This window comes from Sarcophilus harrisii, chromosome 2 (genome assembly GCF_902635505.1).
Source record: "Sarcophilus harrisii chromosome 2, mSarHar1.11, whole genome shotgun sequence".
In the NCBI taxonomy this organism is placed as follows: domain Eukaryota; kingdom Metazoa; phylum Chordata; class Mammalia; order Dasyuromorphia; family Dasyuridae; genus Sarcophilus; species Sarcophilus harrisii.
This window is the reverse complement of record NC_045427.1, coordinates 264,185,479-264,207,889: the sequence shown is the minus strand read 5'-3', so window position 1 is coordinate 264,207,889 and position 22,411 is coordinate 264,185,479. Positions and strand designations below refer to the sequence as shown.

The window sequence follows — 22,411 nt, the reverse complement described above, 5'->3', positions numbered from 1 at the left end:
CAGGGCTAATTTGACCTGGAATTTTTGTCATTAGTGCCATCTAATGGTATTAGTCATTAGTTTCTCATTTATTTCTTCAGTAACTGTCTGAAGTCTGTCCTGCAAAGAATTTCTGTGAACATGGACACTCAGTTCTTCTTCTGATGTCATTGAGAACAACCTGCTTTTCTGGGTCAAGTCAGATTTCTGAGGGACAGCAGTTAAAGCTATCTGAAGCTTGCTCGTTTCTCGGCCATATTTTAATTGCATTATAATAATGGCATGAAAGAGGTATGAATCAAAATTGTGTAATGCCAATTGTACATCGGAGAACACTATTTCACAATATAACCAGATTTACCTATAATGAGGTCCTGTATCATAGGATTTACTGATTTATGTAAATATTTTAAAAAAACACAGAAAGGATGGGAAAAATTCAAGCAGGCTAGGTCCAGGAAGCAGGCCGCAATAAACTTTGAACAGTCTGGACTGGTCCTAATTCTTGGGAATTTCTCCAAATTTAACCTCCAATTTTCTCCAAAAACTTCACCAGCATTCAGTCAAGTATTTAAGTAGCTACTTTAAGCCAATTAGGCAAGACAACCAAAATGCATTTAATGTAATTGAGTAGGAAGAAGGCGGCCTCTCGCACGTTAGTGTGCTGGGTTCTGAAACCAAGGGAGGTCCCGGGATCAAATCCTGCCAACCTGTGAAGTGATTGTGGGCAAGTTATTTCACTTTCCCAGGCTGTTTTCCCAACTTGCACAATAACGGAATGGAACTCAACAGTGTTTCTCCTGTTGTGCTGCAAGGAACTCTCAAATTCAAACATTCCAACCATAAACAGTAGTTCATAAGCATTAAAAATTATTTTAGAGGGTTGTACTCCGAGGATTCTGCCAAAAGTTCGCTTAAAGCTCAACAGGGTTCCCTTAGTGTGGCCGCCCCGAGGACCCGGGTCGGGCCGACCCCCGTCCCCTTAGCTGCACCGAAAAGCATCCCTTCCTCCACGAGGTGTTTCTATGCACGGAGTAAAACGGGCGGGGAGTCACAGAAAGCCTAGGAGACTAACGGAAAGTTAGCCAAGTAGCACAAAGTGGGCGGAGCGCAGGCCTGAGCTGGGCGGGCCGGATCGGCCAGGCCCCGCAGCCAGGCCCCACTCCCCGGCCAGGCCCCGTAGCCAGGCCCCACTCCCCGGCCAGGCCCCGTAGCCAGGCCCCACTCCCCGGCCAGGCGGGCGCTCCTCCTCCCTACCCAAAGGGCGCGCGCTGGTTCCACCTCCCCGTCCGGAGGCGGGGCCCCGCCGCGCGGCCTCCCGCCCACTCACGCCAACTTCGGGGCTGCCCTGGAGCAGCGGCTCGCCCGCCTCCTCCTCGCCCCGGCCCGGCTGCAGGGCGGCCTCCGGCAGCCCTGCCCAGCCTCAGCCCGCCGCGCGTTTTCAGCTCTCGCACAGCCTCCGGCGGCCAACGGTCGGCGGCTCGGCGCCGGGACTCCGCCTCCCGGCGCGCGCGCGCCTGCGCAGTCAGGGAGGGACGCCCCAGCCGGGATGGCGGCCGTTTTGGAGGCGCTGCTGCGAGAGGAGGTGACGGCGACGGCCACCGTGCGGTGGCTAGCGCGCGGAGCCCGAGGCGCGGAGGTAACGGCGCCTTGTGGCCGCCCCCGGACCCTCTCCTCAAGGGGCCGGCCGGGACTGTCGGGCCGGCCTCGGGGCTCCCCAGCCCGGCCTCAGGCACTTCTCCTCCCTCTCTCCAGGACGCTCCCGGGGAGGCGGCCGCCCTGGCGCCCCTCGAGCCGCTGCGGAAGGAATTCGTGCCCTTCTTGCTGAACTTCCTGCGCGAGCAGAGCAGCCGCGCCCTCCCCCAGGGCCCCCCGACCCCGGCCAAAACTCCTAGGGCCTCGGCGGGGCGGCCGGGGGGCCCCGGCGCGGCGCGGGGAAGCGGCCGCGGGGTGCGAAGCCAGCTCTTCCCGGCCTCGGCCGAGCCCCCGCCGGCCTCCTTCGGGGAGCCCCCGCTGGCCCGCCGAGGAGGGGGCGGGAGAAGGAAGGGGCCCGTCCGGGAGAGGGGGGGCCGCGGCGCGGGGGGGCCTGAGGAGGCGGGGGGCGGAGACAGCCCGCCCTGGGGAGGGGGCTGGAAGCCCAGGGGCTCGGGCAGCCCCAGCCTCCCTCCTGCCGAATCCCTGAATCTCAGCAACCTGGAGGAGTTCCCCCCCGTGGGCTCCGTGCCTTCCGGCCCCGCCGGGTGAGGACTCCCGCAACAAACACGAGTTCCCCGGGACGGGGGGGAGGGGGGCGAGCGCCACATCGCGATAGGAGTGCGGCCGGGTCTGGGGGAGCCGCGAGCGGGAGAGCTGCGGGATTGGGAAGCCGGTGGGAGCGGGGTCAGAGTGCAGGAAGCTAGACTGCAAGTGTGCCCCCGTGGTCCGGGCAGAGCATCCCCTCTCTGACTCTCGTCATCCGTCAAGTTAGAGGGTTGGACTAGATGGCCTTAAGGTCCCTTCCAACCCCAAAGAGATCCTATGAAGAGATGAAGGGTTGGAGAAGCTAAGTCTTGGAGAATAGGAATCTGAAGAAAACCTGTGGCTGCTCTTAGCAGGATGAAACCTTCCCGGAGGATCAATCCAACGAGGGTGAGCACAGAGCGATCTCTCTCCAAGCCCAAGACCTGCTTCACCTCACCCCCAATCAGCCAGGCCCCGAGTTCCCATCCCTCTGCCTTGGACAATAGTCCTTGGGGCCTTGACCTTCCCCTAGGGTGCAGCAGTCTACAGGAGGAGCGGGAGATGCTTAGGAAGGAGCGGTAAGACGTTGCTGCTCTTCGGGATGGTCTCTCTCCACAGGGGAATCTATAGGGCTGTTCTTTGGGCTGTCACTTCTCCCTCGGGGAGCTATGGGATCCTCCTCTGTGTAGGCACCAGTCCTCCCACTTTGGAATCCCTGCAGAGTTTGGAGGATTTTTAGGGAAAAGACAGAACATAACAGAATTAATATATCCTCGTTTATATACCCTCAGATTCAAGCTGCTGCATCAGCCACCTACCCCAACCAGTTCTGCCCTAGAATCTAGTCTTCCTGTTCCCAGTCGAACAGGGAGCCTTACACCAGAACCTGCAGACCCTGGCAAGGTTTCCTGTCAGCAGAGGTTGGAGTTAGTAGCCATTGTCTATTCATCCTGTATCACTGGTGAGTAAGGTCTGTGCAGGGGAACTGGAGTAGAGAACAAGATGAGAGAAAGTTGAGGAAGCAATGGTAGACACTTTGTGTGAAGTGAAGGGGACTCTTTTCATGTTCCTTCACTTTTTTTTCCCAGAAAATCTGGTCCCAAGTCTCTTCTTGGAGCTGTTTTTTGTTCTTCAACTGCTTACTGTCCGACGAATGATTGGTGTTGAAGATGACCTGGAACTCAACCCTGGGGGTCAGTAGGAGAATGTTCCATGCAGAAACATCTTGTGGGTTAACTCTAAGATGAAAACACCTGGCTAATGCTCCATTCCTATCCCTCTAGGTCCCCTCAAGAGGCCACTATTCCAGAATATCCATGACTGTGTGTTTTTTGCAGTACAGGTTTTGGAGCATCAGTTCCAGTGAGTTTCACTAGTGTAGTCACCTGAACCTTCTTTTTTAATTCCTCTGTTTTCTTGAAAAGTATTTGGAATACTTAACTTACCTCTGGGCACAGGTTTGAGCCTTGAACCCACATGATGAATGTGTTGGGTGGCTTGCCTCTTTTTATCTTTTGTGCCCATATTCACATTGTTCTTCCTAGTCTCAGAACTGTAGTGGACTTTGGGCTCTTCTGTCCCTACCCCCCTTTGTTTTTCTTTCCTAAGTTTCATAAATCTTGAATTAGAAATGACCTCCGAGGTCATCTAATCTAGCTCCCTCTTTTTATAGTTGAGGAAATGGGCCCTAGGGACGTTACAGACATAGCCAATAAGTCATACTAGTAGTGAACACCAAAGACAACCTCAGTCTTCTGATTCTAGAACCACTTTCTTTTTTACTGTGCCACATTTCAGCACTTTTTGTATATCATTCAAGCCGGGCCTCACAACCTTCTCTAAACCTTAAATCTCTTTGGGTCTCATATCCTTGCCTTTCTGCCTTCTGTGTGGCTTATTCTCTATTGTGACCATTCTCATCCCCCCCATCACCCAGGGTTCTCTCCCACCTGGACAAAGGGACATTGAAGCTGCTAGCTGAGAATGAGCGCCTGCTTTGCTTCTCTCCTACTTTGCAGGGCCGGCTCCGGGATGCCTACGAAGGCAGTACTGCTAAGGTATTCACCCTAACCTGCATCTGTACCCAAAATTTCAGCTTTTCTTATACCTGCACAGTACAAGGAATACCACTTGACTTAACCAAATAATTTACAAACTCTTCAATTTTGTGTAGTGATTAGGGTTAGCTCTGTGGGCAAGGGTGAATGTATGGAGAGATTGTAGTTGGTTTCTGATGACTACTGGCTTAACTTTGATACCCCTGCCATGCTTTAGGTCTCTCTGCTGCTATCACCCCCTGCCCAAGCTGTCTCCTTTCAACCAGAAACAGACAACCGTGCAAACTTCTCTAGTGACCGGGCCTTTCATACTTTCAAGAAACAGAGGTGATTAGGGAAGCAGGATTTGGGAATAAGGGTGAGGAGTCATTTTTCTCGGGGTAGGTGGTATTTATTACCATGGGCACAAGGAGCATGTTATTAATAAAGCACAATTAATGGATATGATTGCCTCCATGAGTTAGCTTCATTGTCTTTCTCTGCCATAGACTGGACCCTGATCATGTGTCAAAAAGATGCATGTCATTTAGTTATAAGGGAGATGGGGTGAGAAGATAGCTGAATGGATCTGCATAGGTCTATCCTATATTGCATGCTTTGTTAATGACTGTCATAGCTCACCCCTTGATTGAGGGAATTAATGCATTTGGAGTGGTTAGTAAACCTTGTTCAGATTAAAATAAGGAAACCCTAAGCCCAGCTCTTTTTTAGATGAGTGGTTATTACAGGGCATAGATTAGTAACCCTGATTGGCTAGGCATTCTATTGTCTTTCTTGTTAGGGATGTATTTTATGAGGTACTCCGGGAATGGGAAGACCGGCATGAAGAGCCTGGCTGGGATTTTGAGAAAGGCTTAGGCAATAGGATCAGGTAAGTACCCTTACATAGGATGCTTTTTCTTCCTTTCAGCAAAGAAACAATCTGCTAGTCTTACAATAACTGGTTTGGGAAATGATAGGTTTTGGATTTTACCCCAAACTGTTCTCTTCTTTGCCTTATCCTATTAATTATGTCTCCAGTTTTCATTGGCCCTCCTTATCACTTAAATTTGAAAGATTAACTCTTGAATTCATCTACTCAGAGGTGGTTCAAACAGGGTTGGTTTATCCCTTATGTGGTTGTACAGGTTCAGAGGAGCTCTAAATATCTGGGCCAGGATTCTTCAGTTAGTGTCTTAATTTCTTCATTTTTCTTTATTCAGAGATGATCAACTCATGACCGTAGTTTTCAATGGTAAACATTGTAAGGACTGAACTCCTACTTGTTTGGTCTAAACCTCCTTCTCTCCTTTGGACAAGCTTCTCATTTTTCTACTTGTTAAGACCAACTTTGTAAAGTATCACACAAAAGCTCTCAATAAAGGACACACATGCAGACAATCCTACTTGAATTTTTCTTTTCATAATCTGCCCTTTCTTTGATCACTCTATAGATCCATGATGAGTCAACTTTCTGCAGCCTCCAGTCACAGCCATTTTGTTCGACTTTTTCAGAAACAGCTTCTTCAGGTGATGCCCAAGCTCCTAGTGACCCTTGGGCCTGGGGACATATCAGTAAGGAGACAGAAAAAAGGGTGGAAGTAATCCAGGAAGCAGCTGGAATTTTAGGAAGATTAGATAGAGGTCCAGGGAAACCTCAGACTAGAGACTGGGAAGCGAAGCTTAGATGGGAGAAGTGGCCTTACTCCCTGTCTTGTTATTTGGGAGATTGAAGCAGCTTTAAAGCTGCTTATTCCCCACACATTGACTAACAATGTCAGACTTAGTATGACTCCTATTGTGCCAAAGCCTGTTCTTTATTACCCTAATTTTCTAGGTCCAGTTTGTCTCTGAACTGAATCTTTACATTTCTGACTTAATTTATATTCTGTTTTCTTCCTGTCCCAGATGTGTCAGAGCCCTTCGGGTGCTGGAGGAATGGCTTTGGGTGAAGCCCCTGACCCAGATGTATTAAGCATGCTAGGAGCTGACAAGCTGGGGCGGCTTCGTCGTCTGCAGGAGCGACTGGTGGCTCCTCAGAGTAGTAGTGGACCCTGTCCACCACCTAGCTTTCCTGGCTGGCAAGGCTTTTTCCGTGACTTCATCTTAAGTGCCAGCAGGTAAGTGTCTAGGGGGAAAATGCCTATCAATAGCAAAGTCCAGAAAATGTTAACTGGTATATAAAGCAGACAGTTCCCCATTCTCTTTAATATATAAAATAAAGTATTTGTACTAGATGATCCCTAAGGCCCCTTTTAGCTCTTTCCATTCTGGGATTAAATTTCCAAGTCACTTGTTCTCTTTTTCCTTTTCCCCAAAGACATACAGAGCTCATTTTACTTCTGAAGAGTTCTTGCTCTCACATTCTTCTCCTTGGTGTCGTGTTATCTGTCGTCTTTCCTAGTTTTCAATTTAACCAGCACCTTATGGACAGTCTGAGTTTGAAGATCCGAGAACTAAATGATCTTGCCCTACCTCAGCATGAACCCAGTGATGAGGATGGGGAGTCTGATGTGGACCGGCAGGTAGAAAAAAACAGGAATTGGGGGTACCTGGGTAGAGAAATGGGAAAGGTATTCTGACTTGGGTGGAAAATGATTTTAGATAAAGGACTTACAACTTTGCTGCTTTATACTTGAGATTCATCCAAGTATTAATCTTGCTCTTATTCCTCGTGATTTTCCACAGGATGAAAGAAGGCAGTTTGCCTCAGTGTTATTGAGTCTTCGTCTTCTGGCCAAGTTCCTGGGCTTTGTGGCATTTCTTCCTTATCGGAGCCCTGAGCCACCCCCAACTCGTGAGCTACAAGACTCGGCCCTTGCCCTTAGGAACCAGGTAAGCCAGCAGGGGCCTAATGGGAACCGGAAGCAGCAGTACAAGGCTTGAAATGATCATCCTAAATTGGCAATTCAGATGGAATAGTGAGGAACGCCTGAGGTTTGCTATCTTGCTTCAATAATGATCTACTCAATTTTACCTATAGTTTCTCTCCTAACTTCTCACTTCCCAGGTGCCTCCTGTGCTGGATGTGCTAACTTTGCTGCAGCAGGGTTTACAGAACCACCAGGCTGTGCTCACCATACCCTGGTTGGTGGAGTTCCTCTCCTTTGTTGACCACATTGCTCCGTTACTGGACTATTACCAGAGTGTCTTTTCTCTCCTGCTTCAATTATACCGGTGAGCAGGCAGGGGACTTAGAGATGATTAAATGGCTGAGTTAGTATGGATTCTTTGTCTCCATTTCCTGGCTGTGGCACAGATCAGCTGCTGACTTCAAAAGGTCAGAATATATGATCCCTGGAAAAATAGTGTGCCTATATTTTATTCATTCATCAACCTATCCTGCTAGGTGGAAGTCTGCAATCCATTAATCCCTTTAGTAATGCTCCCCATCCATATTAGTCCTATGCTTTTTCATAAATGTTATTTATACCATGCAATTCCTCTTAGGGGCCTGATCCTATCAGAAGAGAGTAAAAGAAGAATGTGTTTTTTGAACAAACTGCTACTCCTTGCTGTGCTGGGATGGCTTTTCCAGGTGGGAACCAAAGGCCACAGATGGGAGCATGATGGCCCTCAGTATTGGGAAGGGGAGGGTGCTTGAGGTTTGAGCACGGTTGGGACCAAGAGACCAAGGTTTAAAGGGGATGGAAGGTATCGTGTAGTCTCACTGAGTGCTGCTGTGAAGTTGAAATGGATGATAATCTGAAGAAATGCTTGTGTCTACCCTGACTTCTTCCCAGATTCCTACACTTCCAGAAGACTTGTTCTTTTTAGCAGAAGGTCAGTCAGATACCATGGAAGGAGCTACAGTGGCTTTGGTGCAAGGTCTGGTGAGTGATGGGACCAGGGCAGAAGGAAGCCTCCTACTTTTAAAAAAGCCCAGGACTGGAAGTTAGAGGTCTTGGATTCAAGTCCCAGTCCTGTTATTTATGTGACTTGGGGTTCGTTGTAACCTTTCTGAGCCTTGGATTCCTTATCTGCAAAATGTAAATGGCTGGCAATTAAACTTCCCTACCACACAGGGCTCTCCTTTATCTCTATGGATGTGTTTATGTGCACATAATAGTATAGTGTAAAGAGTATTACTAATTTTGGAGTAAGAGGACCTGTCTTCAGATCCCATCCTTGCCATTTTTTGAGTGATCTTGAGCCAGTTAATGTCCTCATTTGTAAAATGTTTAATTAAATGATCTACATTTCATTTTTCCTTCTCCCAGGACATGATGCCTGTTGTAGATCAGCAACTTCTCTACACTTGCTGCCCCTTCATTGGTAAGCCTCTGACTCTCTTACTGAGGGAGAGACTGATTGTAGCCTGCCACCTCTCTGGCTTTTTTTTTGCTATCTAAGATGATGGCTTTCTGATTTCCTTCAAATACTCAATATCCTGAGTTTATTACTTGAGGAAATGTTGAGCTCCATATCTCAAGAAGACCTGAAAGAAATGCTTCTGGGGTGACAGGACCCTCTCTCTTAACTCCAGGAGAACTTCGGAAGCTGCTTGCCTCTTGGGTATCTGGTAGCAGTGGACGGAGCGGGGGCTTTGTTAGGAAAATTACCCCAACCTCAACTACTGCCCTAGGACCTCAGACCCCCAGAACATCCCAAGGACTTCAGGTAAGGTAGAGGGGAAGGAGTAAAGATGACTAAGAGGTTGGGGGAAAAAAATCAATTGACCTGATCCAAAGTCTCTTACTTCCTTTCACATAGGCAGAGTTAGCCCAAGCCTTCTTCCACAACCAACCGCCTTCTCTTCGAAGGACTGTGGAATTTGTTGCAGAAAGAATTGGATCCAATTGCATCAAACACATTAAGTGAGAGGGCTGAGCCTTATCGCTCCCATCCTACACTGAAGGGGGTGGGAGGGCTAGTTAAATAAACATTTTCTAGCTAAATTTCCCTAAACTTCCCTACAGGGCAACGTTCGTGGCAGACCTAGTACGGCAAGCAGAATCACGTTTGCAAGAGCAACTTGGGGAGCAGGAACAGGAAGGGGGACCCCCAGTCCAGCTTTTGGAGGCACTGTGTGAACAGATCTGCCCAGAAGGGACACGAGCATTGACCCAAGGGCGAGAGTAAGAAATGAAGATCTCTGAACTTCCCTCCATCCTCTCCTTTGCCTCTTTTCCCCTTATCCTTTACCTTCTACATCCCATATCTTCAACTCATCCCATGAAAGTAAGAATTTGCCTCAAGAGGAAAACAATCTAAGCAGGGAAGTGAAGTGAGGGCAAAATGAGGATTGATTTGAGATTTAGACTAAGCAAGAAGAAACTCCAAGGCAGCCACTTGGCCAGAAGAGGCAGAAGGTCACAGAAAGGAGCCCATGTTTCCTTTGGAAATGTCTTTAGAGCTTCCTTCATACTAGTCCCCATTTCCCTTGGTGAGGGTTTTCCCCCCCTTCCTTGTCCCAATGCTGCTTACTGATTCTCCCTTCACTTGCAACTTTTAAAAAGTGAGTCTTTGCTACATTTCAACTCAAATAACTTGTGACAGAGAGGCACAGTAGGACTTACATTGGCAAGTCACCTCCTCAGCCACTGTACTGTGAATTGCCAAGTAGATGTCACTGCATTGGGGCCCTTCCCTCCCCCCCCAAAAAAAAAAAAAATTCTTCCAAATACAGTTGTTTGCTCTCTTATTAATCAGTTAGGAAGGAATCCCTCTAGACCAAGGACCTGTAATGATCTCAGACAAGATCTCTAGACTCAGGCATCTCTCTCTCTCCTCATTTCAGATTTTGCAAAAAGAAGGGCCCTGAAGCTGTGCGGGTGCTGCTGCCAGAGGAGACTTCCCCAGCCGTATGTAGTGGGGAATAAACCCGAGCCATATTGGTGGGAAAGGAAATGGGGATCCAGTGGGATGTCAAAAGACACTGTAAGGGCAGTTCCTTCCCCTTCTCTTCTCATCCTGCATTTGTGACCATGGTTCTGGTGATATGTGTCACAGGTCCTGAGGAGTGCAGAGGATATTGCTGTAGGGCTTGCAATGGAGAAGGCCTGTGCTTGGTTATCAGCCAACATCACAGGTAAAAGTCTGGGAGAGAAAGTAGCCAAAAGTCCAAGATGTACTAGAGGGTCTGCCTTGGCTGATGCTCTCTTCTTTCTTGTCTGTAGCTCTGATCCGGAGGGAGGTGAAAGCCGCCATGAGCAGAACATTTCGAGCCCAGGGTCCCGATGTAACTGCCCAGGGGGAGAGGAGGGGCTGCTCCCGTGCCTGTGAGCACCATGCTCCCCTCCCCTCCCACCTCATCTCCGAGATCAAAGTACACAGCTACCCTTTGCCCCCATTATCCCTGTCATTACCTCCATTCTAGTCTTCTAAGCTCCAGCTGTCTGTCTCCCATTTCCCCAAGTTACTCTCCATTCCTTTCATTCATCAGTGAACTCTATTTAAAAGTTGCCTGTTAATGAATTCTTGTTGGGAGTCTAATAGCAGGAAATGGAAAATACAGCCCATTGACCGGATTCAAGCCACATAAATCCAGAGTGCAAATAGGAAAGTGAATGTTGGCAAAGGATTTAAGGAGATATGTGGTATTATTGGTCTAAAAAAGAATCAAGAGGTGTGGGAAAAAGATTTAGATTACTCAGCAGTGAAGAGAAAGCCAAAGAGGCCTTCAGCTTGGAGAGGACAGGAACAGCATTTTCCTCTGGGAGGAAAAGAAACTAGAAGAGAACATGAGATTCATGGAAGGATTGTCAAGAGATCCTTTTGTTTCCTTTCCTATCCTGTTTGAGGAATGATTAGCTTCAATCCTCTCCCAGCCCTAAATTAAGAGGGACAGAGGAGTCTGTCTTCTTTGGCCACTTTGACATCAGTCATTCCCACTTCTTGATCAGTTGATCTGCTTAGTGTAGTCAGAGAGCCCAGGAGTAGTTCTTGTGCCCCTTTTGATGGGTCTACTGCTCCCCTTCCCTCTGTAGGATGTGCTTGCCCTCACTGTGGGGCCCCGGGATCCTGAGGAAGGGATTACCCCCGAACAGCTGGAGAGCCTTCTGAGGCAGTTGAGGGAGACCCTTCAGTGCCGGCAGGTGAGATGGGACCTAGCTGAGAAAGTACTTTTTGTAGTTATGGTGGCTGGGGGGTCAATCCACTTGTTTTCTTTCTTGATCTTCACAGTTCCTTTGCCCAATCTCTGAGCAGCAGCTTGCAAAGTGCTCTGTGGAATTGGCCTCTTTTCTTGGTATGGCATCGGGGCTCCTCAGATTCATGTGCACATAAGCTACAGCCTGAGGCGGAGGGAGGGAGGAAGGGAGGGTGCTTGTAGGGCTGCCCCAGTTGAATATTCCATGGAAAGGTCCAGGGACTGCCTCCTCTTTCTACAGTTGCTGATCGAGTCCCAACTCTGGGGCCCCCAGCCCCACACAGGTTGGAAAAGGGGGAAGCCCGAGAGCTTCTGCAGATGCTCCTTTCCCTCTGGCATGAAGACTTCCAGGTACCTGTTCCACTGCAGCTGCTGCTCAGTCCAAGAAGTGTGGGGCTTCTGGCGGATACACGGCCGAGAGAGGTGGGTCACTGGTGAGCCTGAAGCCATAGGCTTCCCGTGGTGTCCTAGTGCTGGTTCTGCAGCTTAAGTCTCCCATTCTTCATCTTTGCCTATAGTAGTTCTGACATGACTTGTGTTGCAGTGGGACCTGCTACTATTCTTGCTTCGGGGATTGGTGGATCGAGGTCTGATGGGAAGGGTGGAGATAGAAAGCTGCCTGAGGAGTCTCCACCAGGCTACCTGGCCTGAGGTAAGATGTCCTGGGCTCCATCTTGGTCAATAAGGAAATTAAATTTGATGTATCCCTGGTCCAAGCTCCTAATGATTCTGAATGAGACTGCAGGCTTAGAGTGCTAGATTATTAGAAGTGCTAAATTTCTGGGAGTTGTTCAAAGCCAGATCATAAGAAATAATAGCTTACATATAATGCTTATTATGTGCTTACTGTTATCACATTTGATCCTCACAAGTACCCTAGGAGTAGGTGCTATTATCCCCATCTTACAGATGAGGAAATTGAGGCAAACAGGTGAAATGTGACTTGTCCAGAGTCACATAGATTAGGGAGTGTCCAAGGCTGGATTTTGAACTCGGGTCTTTCCAAGTGCAGAATTCTATCAGCTGTGTATTCCCAGTTCAAAACCATATATACAGTTCCTAAGCATTCTATCAGCTGTTCTCTATATTTTGAGAAATCTGAAGGTTTCACTGTGAAACCCTTTGCTAGTAAGTTTGAAGGCTATGGAGTAGTAGTGGTTTCCCACTGATAAAAAAAATCTTAGTCTCATTCCCTACACTTCCCTAGGACTTCTCCGAGGAGCTAGCAACACTGTCTTGCCTATTTCTGGCTGAGCCACAGGTACCAGGACCCCGCTTAAGAGCTTGTGAGTTGATGAGACCACCCCGTGGGACTGTATTGGCCCAGAGTTAAGGCCAGTAAATGAAGTCCTGCCTCTGAGCTCATGATCGAAATTAACCTCAGTGAAGGATGGCTTTGTCCTGTACGGAGTTGTGCATCCAGTGATCCTTACCAGAAGATGGAGAGCAAGAGCATCCTGAGCCACTTTAATCAGACAGACCCAGTGGGCCGAGATGAGGAAAGTTCAAGAAATTTCCTACCCAGAGCTCTGGAGAAAACAGTCTTATCTTCAGGACAAAGGTGACAAGAGATCTGGGGGACCTCCCTCCACCAGGGAAAGAGAGGGAGATTTTATCACTTGGACTCTTCAATGACGTGATGCACCAATGGATATTGTCAGAGAGAGTGAGTGTGAATTTGAGAGGGCCAACCTGCTACTTTCTCAGAAGCTTCGTTGGACTTTGGTTTTAAAAAAGCAGGAGTCTAACTCCCTGCTCCTATATGTCTGTAGGAGAAAGATTTAAAAATGTAGAGCTTTGGGAGGTTCCAATTTCCTCAGCTCTGTGCCCAGATAATTTTTCCCCCTTAAAATGCATCATGGATGCCAGCAACAGACCATGTCATTTGAGTAAAATCCATCTTTTACCAATATGCCCAGTTTCAGGAAAGCAAAGCTGGGACTAATCTTATTTAAATGCTATCTATATGAACCAGAAAAGGAAACCCATGATGGGAAGAGGAGGAGGAGGGAGTAGATTTAAAAAAAAATAAAATAAAATACCATTTTGTCAAAGGACCTGCTGTTCTAGTAGTTCCTTTCAAAAAGTAAAGGGCTAACTAACAACAGCCACATGGTGTTTAAAAGGATGTTGGATGTCCTTATAGTCAGGAGTTTTGGGACAAAGAAAGTTAAGTTTCCTTCTTAATTGTTGACATTTAACTTGCCTCTGTCTTTTTAGTTGACTTGAGTGGCTAAATCAAAGAGCCCAGTACTGGGATACAGACATTGCCCTCTACAGAAAAAAAGGCCAGGACAGTCTCAGCTTTAATTTAGGGGTTTACACTTTTCATTCATTCACCAACAGCACTTGCAAGGTCGTCATGGAGTCACACAGTTAGATGAACTATTAGTGAACCCCAAGGATGAAGTTATCACTGAGGATTGCACAAGCAGTTCTCAATATAAAATATCCTTGTTGGAATGAGATAAATGACCCTAATGGGGGATGCCAACAGTTTGGCATCACTATCTGAACTACAATCAAATCAGTAAAGTGAGGTCCAGGGGCCAAACCTAACCTTCCACCTGTAATTTTTAGTATAACATAAAACCATTCTTCTCTCACAGGTCATGTGACTCCTGGTCTATATGTAACAGAGGGTTAGCCTTCGTAATCTTAAAAACACACAGAACTTCCGTATTTCTAATGGTTCTGATCAAATGTGGCCATTGGTCTAGTGGTAACATATTTGAAAAGGGATGGGGGATGGGGTGATACATAAATAAGAATTTTAATATCAAAACTGTTGAGATTATCTGCTTTAAAAAAGTTTAAAAACAGCTTTAAAAAAAAAAAAACTGCATTCAATAATACAAATAACTTAACCTGGAACTGTAGTAGAAAAGAGGAGAAAGTGTAGAAGTGAGGCAAGGGAGCCTAAAGCCTTAAAAAAATAAAATTTTGCTGTATTGTACAGACCTTGCCTTTTATCCACAATTGTCCCAGTTCTGATTGGTCCCAGTATAATACTCTGCTACCAAGAGCTATTCAGTACTGAATAATGTCCTACTCACTGACCCTTCTAAAAAATGAGAGGTAGCCTTGTAGGAAAGGGGGAAAACAGGGTAAGTGGCTGCTCTTCCCATTCTACCTCAACTCGGCCCAGGAAAGTAGATGAAGCCAGACTAAAAGTTGAATTTGGGACAGCAGGGAGGTGGTGAGGTGAAGCCTCCACTTTTCCCATTAAGTTCTCAGATATCTCCCTGGTTCCTCGTCAGGGCTCTTTCACTCTGCCTCCTCTAGGACCCCATGCTGACTCTTAATAAAAAAGCCCATTGCTTTAAAGCAGGATGAGCATCGATTTGGACATCTATTGGTGACAGGAAACCAGAAGGCTGTCAGGGATGGCTGGATTTTTTTTTTCTGCTTGGGGCACAAGTTCCTTCCCCTGGCACTGATCCTATTACCCAAAACAAACAGGCAGAACCTAGGAAACGGGCCACTCATCTCCTATGAAGAAAGGGAGGGGAGGAAGGTTGAAAGGAGAGGAACTAATCTCTGGATGGCTAAGACTGGAGGAAAAGTTTAGGAACTGCCTTCCTGGTGGTGAGAACGTATCTGTCTTGTTTCTCAGGGCCTTCCCTCCCCCCCCCCCCCCCCCCCATCCCTTCTAGTCGTCCTCTTTACTGTAGGAAGCAGGTTTAAAGTGGGGCCTTGGAGGCCAATGCCTGCTCCCCTGGAACACATGAACACCACCTCACTAGGAAGAGCCCACCCTTCCCTACCCTTTTAGTGAGTTCTCCCAACCCTGGTCCAAAAACCAAACACAAGAGTGGCTGGGGGTGGAGGGGATCCAGGAGAAGAGGGGCAGAGATGGGACTATTTATGGGGCTCAAAATAGGATTGGGGCACTGACGCCGAGGTAACTAGGTCTGAAAAAGTGACGCCTTCACTGCATGGCCAGGGCCAAGAGGTTCAGGCCCCCTCATTTTGCAGTGGGGCCACATGTGGCAACATGTTTATTTGCCAGCAGCTCTGAACTGAGCTGCTGGCTACCTCATCCCACTGTCGCTGTTGCCCCATTCTCCATGTTGCAATAAGCTCCGCCATAAATCTGCTATACAGGGTCTTTCCACGGCCACCTGATGGGCCTGTCTCTCAGTAGAAGCACCTCTGTGAGTCTGGTGTTAGCCACAAAGAAAGGAAGCCAGGTTTGCTATCACCAATGGCTGCTGCTTGGCACAGTGAGTCAGCAGCCCAGGGGGAAGGCCCGGAGCCCCCAGTTCCACCTGAAACAAGAAAGGCAGAAAGGGACTCGACACTAAGACGGGTGTCTGGGATAGAACGGCGTGACTGCTGGAACCCTCCCGCGCCCATGGCTTATCCCACTATTCCCTGGGACCCCTTAGGCAACTGGCCCAGAAGAGGGAGTTAGATCCTGCAGGGGGTCTGGGTACTGGGCTTGGGGCTGGACCTCTCCTGCACCCCCATGCCACAGAGCCATGACGGAGGGCCTGAGAACAGCTGACGGAGGCCTGACAGCCCTGGCTCGGGAACAACCGCAGAGACCGACTGCGAGGGAAACATCGGACACACAAAAGGCCTCACTTCCCCACGAGCTCCTCTGAGGGCACCGAGATGTATGCCTGATCACCCAGCTGTGGCCAACCGCGGGAGGCCAGTGTGACGTTCTGCCATGAGCGGCGAGGGGCAAGGGGCTCACCTGGACCATGTGAATGACTTTGGTGACCTCTTTCCCGTCCACGGTGTGAGGCTGCAGGAGCCAGGCACTGGGCAAGATCTCCCCACGGATCATGTTTCCACTGGGCCGCGGCATTGACTTGTCATACACCGACTGAGCTACCATGATGGTCAGGTGGCCCTGGGAAGAGAAGACGTTGGACGCAGCCGTGCCGGCCCCGCCAACGCCGCCTCCCGCTGCCCACCGAGCCCGGCCGCTCCCCCCCACCCGCGGTCACCTCCTTCGCCTCAGCGCTGACACAGCAGAAATCCCGGGGTTGCTTCAGGCAGTTGATGGAGGTACTGCTGACCAGGTACACTGCAAAGGTGAGAGAAGTCAATGTCCCCATTTCCCCCTCTCCCCTGCCCTCGGCACTGGGCCCAGAGCACCAGCCTTCAGTCATGGTTAGCTAGCAGCAGCCCAGAGCATTTGACCTGGAGTGGGGAAGCCCTGAATTCAAATCCAACCTCAAGAGACTTCCAAGACGTATCAGTCACCCTGGCCATCATTTTGCCTTTTTGCCTCAGTTTTCTCATCTGCAAAACGGGGATAGTCACAATACCTACCTCCCAAGACTGTGGTGAGGATAAAAATGAGATATTTGAAATGTGCTTAAGACAGTGCCCAGGACATATTGGCTGCCCAATAATCGCTGCTTTCATTCCCCTCCTTTCCACTGCGTCAGCTGGACCGGACCTACCCCAAGGTTCGGAAAGTGGAAGACCCGTCCCTCTGGGGCCCGGGGCACCTGACCGTGGAGAGGGTTGCCTTTAACTTCCTTTAACTGCTCTCCCCCCCGCCCCATCTTCCTCAGCCTTTCCCTTCATGCTCTAAGAAGCCACAGTCCCTGTCGCGGCCGATTCGTTGGGCCATTCCCTGGCTTTGTGCTCACCCAATTTAATGGTGTTGGTCACCTTCTGGTACAGCTGGGCAGTCTGGATGGACTTGTCATACAGGGTCCATGTGGTAGGGTCCCTCACAGCTGCCCAGACTCGAGGTAACGGCTGAGGCACCACCCCGGCCCCCAGGAAACCATGCCGAGTGGCGGAGGGAAATCCCTTATAGTATGTCAGCACATCCTTTTCTTCACCCTGGTACCTGAGCAAGAGGGTGGGGGAGGTGGAGGAGGTCATTAAAAGGGACATCTGAGGAACTGATTCCCATTTATAAGAATAAGAGACTTTCTGTTTATGGCGGCCCTCTTTGTAGTGGCAAAGCAAGGGGAACTGAGTGTGTGCCCATCAGTTGGGGAACGGCCGAATAATTCATTATGGTGAGAAAGTAATGGAATATTATTGTCCTGTAAGAAATGACCAGTGGGGTGATTTCAGAGAGGCCTGGGGAGACTTACAGGAACTGATGCTGAGTGAAGTGAGCAGGACCAGAGAAAATTGTACAGAGGAACAGCAAGATTATGTGATGAGTGAAGGACTTGGCTTTTCTCCACAAAGGGTGATCTCCAAGACAATTACGATAGACTTGGGAGGGAAAATGCCATCTGCATCCAGAAAGAGAACCTTGAAAACTGAATGCGATGGAAGCACAGTGTTTTCACTTTCTTTGTTTTTTGCTTTATCTTTCTTATGGATTTCTCCCTTTAACTCTGATTTTTCTTGCACAACATGACAAATATGGAAATATGTTTTAAAAATCGCACAAAAGGTTTTGCCAGGGTCAATGGTGAAAAATTATCCTTGCATATGTTTTGAAAATAAAAAGCTTCAATAAAAAAAGAATTGTGCATATTTAATCTATATCAGAGATTGCTTGCTGTCTTGGGGAGGGAGGATGTAAGGGAGGTTCTGGACAACTGAAGAAGAGCTAAACAACTCATGGCATTTGGATAGAATGGAATACCGCCAGGGACAGGAGAAATAATGAAAGGGAAGGTCTTAAATGAACTGGAAATTTGGAATTTGGAATTAGGAAAAGCATGTCTACCAAAACCACATTATTCTAAAAAACATTTTTTTGAAAGACTTTAAAGCAACTAATCCATGCAACAGGAACCATGATTCCAGAGGGTCAACCAGTGATGAAATATATTATTTCTCACTTCTTGACAGAGAGGGAATGGACTCAAGGTGCCAAATAAGACACACTTTTGAATACGGTCAATGTGGAATTTTGACTATCATTATTTTAAGTAGATTTTGTTTTTCCTTTTTTTTTTTCCTTTTGCTAAGAGAGGAAAGGAAAAAGGTAGGGGAAATGAGAGGGACAGAAAATAAATGCCTATTAAATGAAATAAAATTTCAAAATCATGAAAACAGACCCCAGAGGTGTATTTGAGGATGAGATCAGAGTTAGAAAAGACTGAAGTCTTAAATCACAAAGACTGCAATGGTGGGATCATAGGGAACGTGACAGTAAAATGTTAGGCCAAATCCTGTCTCGAGAAGCCCAGGATGGGGAAGTTAGAGGAACTCACTCACTTCCAGCCTGCAGTGGCCTGGCAGCTGAAGAGATTTTGCAGGTTGTCGGAACAGGCAGCCATCACCTGAAAGCAGACGACAGCCACGATGAGTTGCCGAGCGCTGCCCGATCTGGCTCCCTTACGATGCAATCCCATTTCCTGGGTGTCTGAAAGCCCTTTCCCTCCCTTTTCCCCATTCTCATTCCTCTCCTCTAAAAAAAAAAAAAAAGCCTGGCCACTGAATGCTCACTTCAGCCATCGTACTGGTCAGGATGTGCTTGACCAAGTCATGGTACAGGATGCCCGGGGAGGTCGAGAGGCAGCTGTCTGAGTTTGACTGACTGAGTAGGGACTTGTGGGGCCGATCAAAGGAGGCTCGGTGGCTTTTGCCTCGAAGCTCTGAGAGAAGGAAACGGAGTAAGATGAGGGCCGGCAAAGGGAAGGGGCAGGCACTCAGAGGCAGGGAGTGCCCCAGAATCCAGTGGTCTCCCCGCCTCTCGGAAGGCGGCTCTCAAAGCCGAGACCCCTTAGCTTCCCGTCTTCCCTACTCACGGTGACCCAAGTTCTTCTGGGCAGGCCTGTTTAGGTAGAGCTGATAGTTTCTCACTGCAGAGCGGCCCCGCAGGTCCCCTCCAGTGGTCTCTTTGAAGCAAGGTATGTTAGCATTCCCCTGAAGGAGAGAGACACGGGCCCCAGAGAAGCCTCAGGACTGGAGGGAAGAGCACAGAGGTGATGCACTTTTCCCACTGACTCCAACCCCCACCCCCAAATTCACCTGAAGTGGCCCGGGAGGGACCCTTGGGTCTGGATGGCTAAGATCTGAGCGGGGAGCAGGGATACAAAATGACAAAAATCTGCACGGGCCGTTTCCTGGACAATCTGCTTTCTAGTCCTAGTCCTTACGGCCGCCCTCTGGCGGCCACGTCTCTTGGCAATGACCAACGGCTCCCCGAAGCCTCCAAGTCCTCACCAACAAACAGGGCTGGCTGAAGGGCCTGTGGGGGAGCTAACCTTGCTCCCTCCAGCTGCTATGGCAGGGAGTGGGGAGGGGAAGTTGGGGGGAGACGGGAAGCAAGCTGGGAAGAACAGGGAGGGCACCAAGAAGCTGGATGGGAGCCTCCCCCGACCATGGGCAAGCCATCCCTCTGATTCTGGGGGCACGTCCCCCCAGGCCTGGACAGACACCCGCTGCTCTCCCGTGGCTGTATCTGGCAGTAGCAGTTATTTCTCATCCTGACCCTCTGCCTCTCTGCCTCTCTGCGCCTTCTGCCTTTGGTTTCCAGGGGGTCTGACCATATCAGGACAGGCAGACAGAGCCCAGAAGGCCTCGGAGGACCGTCTGCCTGCCTCCCCAGCGGCCCCAGGCAGAAAGCGAGCTCCATCCGTGCCAGCGGCGGGCACTGCCGGGGCTTTCCCCCGCATCCCACCCTCTCCTCCTCACCTGCTTCTCTGGAGGCTGGCTCTGGCTGGCCAAGGTGAGGTTGCTGCTGTCATAGCCGGAGGTGGGGCTGGAGGAGCGACTGTCCATGGAGCTGGTGGTGCACAGGGTGCTCACGCTGACTAGGGTTTGCAGTTTTGCTTCTTCCTAGGGAGGAAAGGGAATTGGCCGACCATCCCTGGGAGCGGGGCCCCCCCCCCAAGACCAGCACGGGTGGGGTCCACCAAGCAGGCTCTCTGGGGCACCCCAGGCAGCCGAAAAGGGGCACGGAGGAGGAGGGTCCTCCGTCACACATACCCGTTGCAGCTGGGACACTATCTGCTGGCGGATGCGCTGCTTCTCCTGCTCGGCTCGTTCCCGCAGCCGGTCTCGTGCGCGGGCAATCTCCATCTTGGTCTCTTCCCTGGCCCGCTGGTAGTCTCGGAGCAGCACCTCTATGTCAGAGGGCTGGTGGCTCGCAGTGTCTGAGGCAGACTCCAGGTTCCTGGGGGGGAGGAAGCTGGACTAGGACGGCCTCCCTCCCCATGGGGGGGGCCCACCCTGCACCCCCCGGGCAACCACGTGTCAGGCTTAGGGCAGGAGCAAGAGGCGACCTGCTCACGACCAGGGAGCCCCCGCTTCCCTCCCAGAACGCAGCCGCCCCATCGGAGCGCTGTGATCACCGCCGGAGCTCCAACTACTGCCCTGGGACCCAGGACCCGTGTCTGGGCCTCCTGAAACGAGCGCTCCCATAAACTCAGAGTCTCGACCCAAAAACCCTCGGCTGTAAGGGACCGAAACAAAGCCCATCTGGCTCCATTTGTCCTTTTCCCATAATAACTCCTTCCACAGGGATGTGGGAAAAGTGGGACACTGATACATTGTTGGTGGAGTTGTGAACACATCCAGCCATTCTGGAGAGCAATCTGGAATTATGCCCAAAAAGTTATCAAACTGTGCATACCCTTTGATCCAGCAGTGTTTCTACTGGGCTTATACCCCAAGGAAATACTAAAGAAGGGAAAGGGACCAGTATGTGCACGAATGTTTGTGGCAGCCCTCTTTGTAGTGGCCAGAAACTGGAAACTGAGTGGATGCCCATTAATTGGAGAATGGTTGGGTAAATTGTGGTATATGAATGTTATGGAATATAATTGTTCTGTAAGAAATGACCAACAGGATGATTTCAGAAAGGCCTGGAGTGACTTACATGAACTGATGCTGAGTGAAATGAGCAGGACCAGGAGATCATTATATACTTCAACAACAATACTATATGATGACCAGTTCTGATGGACCTGGCCATCCTCAGCAATGTGATCAACCAAATCATTTCCAATGGAGCAGTAATGAACTGAACCAGCTACGCCCAGAGAAAGAATTCTGGGAGATGACTAAGAACCACTACATAGAATTCCCAATCCTTACATTTCTGTCTGCCTGCATTTTTGATTTCCTTCACAAGCTAATTGTACAACATTTCAGAGTCTGATTCTTTTTGTACAGCAAAATAACAGTTTGGACATGTATACATATATTGTATTTAACTTATACTTTAACATATTTAACATGTATTGGTTAACCTGACATCTAGGGGAGGGGGTGGGGGAAAGAGGGGGAAAATTGGAACAAAAGGTTTGGCAATTGTCAATGCTGTAAAATTACCCATGCATATAATAAAAAGCTATAAAAAACTCCCTCCGCATTTCTCTTTCTGCGTCATTGATCTCTATGTCCTTTTCTCTTCCTTTCTTTATCTTTTTCATATGAGGGTATTACAGATATGAGGGATATAGCATGCATATATTATGAACCATATACATAAATACATGCACATGCATATATTATACCCACTGTACATTTACATGTGCATACACATATGTGTGTGTTGACATACACACACATTTACATATATGGCAGCTAAGAGGCCCAGTGGATGAGTGTGCTGGCCTCAGTATCCATTAGACCCATCTTCCTTTGTTCAAGCCTGCCCGCAGACATTTACCAGCTGTGTGATCCTGAACAAGTCACCTGACTGCCTCAGTTTCTGTAACTGTAAAGTGAGCTGGAGAAGGAAATGGAAACCCCCTCCGATGTCTTTGCCAAGAAAACCCCAAATGGATCCCCCAGAGTGGGATGTGACTGGGAGGACTGAACAAACACACACAAACACACCATCCTTGCTTACACCTCTTCCTTGCTCCCAGTTTGATCTGTCTCTTTAACAGAGACCAACTAGAAGGGAAAACCCAGGGAAGCCTCTTCCCCGAGCCTAAGGCCTCCGTGCTCCCCATTCCCAGCCCCTTTGGGATCTCCTTGCCTGGTGGTCTCCACAACGTCCTTTCGAAGCTGTTGCAGGTATTCTCGCCGCCGACTGGGCAGATCGGCATCTCGGGGGAACACTTCTGGGGTGGGCAGGAGGCCAAGCTGCTTCATAGGGCTGAGGCTGCGGGCCCGACGGAAGTTCTGGAGCCGATCTGAGCGCTCTCTCCGCATCACCTCAATGGTCTTCAAACGCCTAAGGCGGGAT

General features: G+C 49.2%; 2 protein-coding genes across 4 annotated transcripts in view; one reads left to right on the top strand and one right to left on the bottom strand.

The window, feature by feature from the left end:
* The first annotated feature begins 1,229 nt into the window (after positions 1-1,229).
* On the top strand, positions 1,230-14,877 carry CDAN1 (codanin 1). 2 transcript variants are annotated; one of them, XM_031952172.1, is made up of 28 exons: positions 1,239-1,618; positions 1,735-2,219; positions 2,571-2,777; positions 2,991-3,160; positions 3,288-3,392; positions 3,483-3,561; positions 4,136-4,256; positions 4,474-4,583; positions 5,038-5,127; positions 5,690-5,765; positions 6,144-6,355; positions 6,640-6,760; positions 6,924-7,070; positions 7,246-7,412; positions 7,686-7,773; positions 7,979-8,068; positions 8,456-8,510; positions 8,722-8,855; positions 8,949-9,052; positions 9,155-9,313; positions 9,976-10,039; positions 10,188-10,266; positions 10,355-10,503; positions 11,165-11,272; positions 11,361-11,424; positions 11,567-11,748; positions 11,870-11,977; positions 12,533-14,877. In XM_031952172.1, the coding sequence occupies exons 1-28, from the start codon at positions 1,529-1,531 to the stop codon at positions 12,656-12,658; spliced, it is 3,690 nt and encodes a 1,229-aa protein (XP_031808032.1). In that variant the 5' UTR covers positions 1,239-1,528; the 3' UTR covers positions 12,659-14,877. The 2 variants fall into 2 exon arrangements, with proteins under 2 accessions (XP_031808033.1, XP_031808032.1); XM_031952173.1 differs by lacking the exons at positions 11,361-11,424; positions 11,567-11,748; positions 11,870-11,977; positions 12,533-14,877 and having other exon boundaries at positions 1,230-1,618; positions 10,355-10,456; positions 11,165-11,254.
* Positions 14,742-22,411, bottom strand: part of STARD9 (StAR related lipid transfer domain containing 9) — a 147,041-nt gene continuing 139,371 nt past the window's right edge. Inside the window, exons 24-33 of one of the 2 annotated variants that reach the window (XM_031952164.1) lie at positions 22,202-22,399; positions 20,200-20,386; positions 19,906-20,049; positions 19,017-19,134; positions 18,715-18,863; positions 18,484-18,548; positions 16,941-17,146; positions 16,287-16,366; positions 16,031-16,189; positions 14,742-15,596 (exon numbers count right to left, since the gene is read on the bottom strand). In XM_031952164.1, the coding sequence (XP_031808024.1) occupies positions 15,495-15,596; positions 16,031-16,189; positions 16,287-16,366; positions 16,941-17,146; positions 18,484-18,548; positions 18,715-18,863; positions 19,017-19,134; positions 19,906-20,049; positions 20,200-20,386; positions 22,202-22,399 (1,408 nt within the window). In that variant the 3' untranslated portion in view covers positions 14,742-15,494. Of the gene's footprint in view, positions 15,597-16,030; positions 16,190-16,286; positions 16,367-16,940; positions 17,147-18,483; positions 18,549-18,714; positions 18,864-19,016; positions 19,135-19,905; positions 20,050-20,199; positions 20,387-22,201; positions 22,400-22,411 lie in introns of those variants that run through there. The other variant, XM_031952166.1, reaches the window with a different exon arrangement.

What these genes read in the sequence shown, in the direction of transcription:
- CDAN1 (XM_031952172.1), top strand. Translation starts at nt 1,529, where the DNA reads ATGGCGGCCGTTTTGGAGGCGCTGCTGCGAGAGGAGGTGACGGCGACG. An exon ending in GTGCCTTCCGGCCCCGCCGG is followed by an intron (nt 2,220 to 2,570) that starts GTGAGGACTCCC and finishes GGCTGCTCTTAG; the next exon opens with CAGGATGAAACCTTCCCGGA. An exon ending in CAGAGGAGACTTCCCCAGCC is followed by an intron (nt 10,040 to 10,187) that starts GTATGTAGTGGG and finishes TATGTGTCACAG; the next exon opens with GTCCTGAGGAGTGCAGAGGA.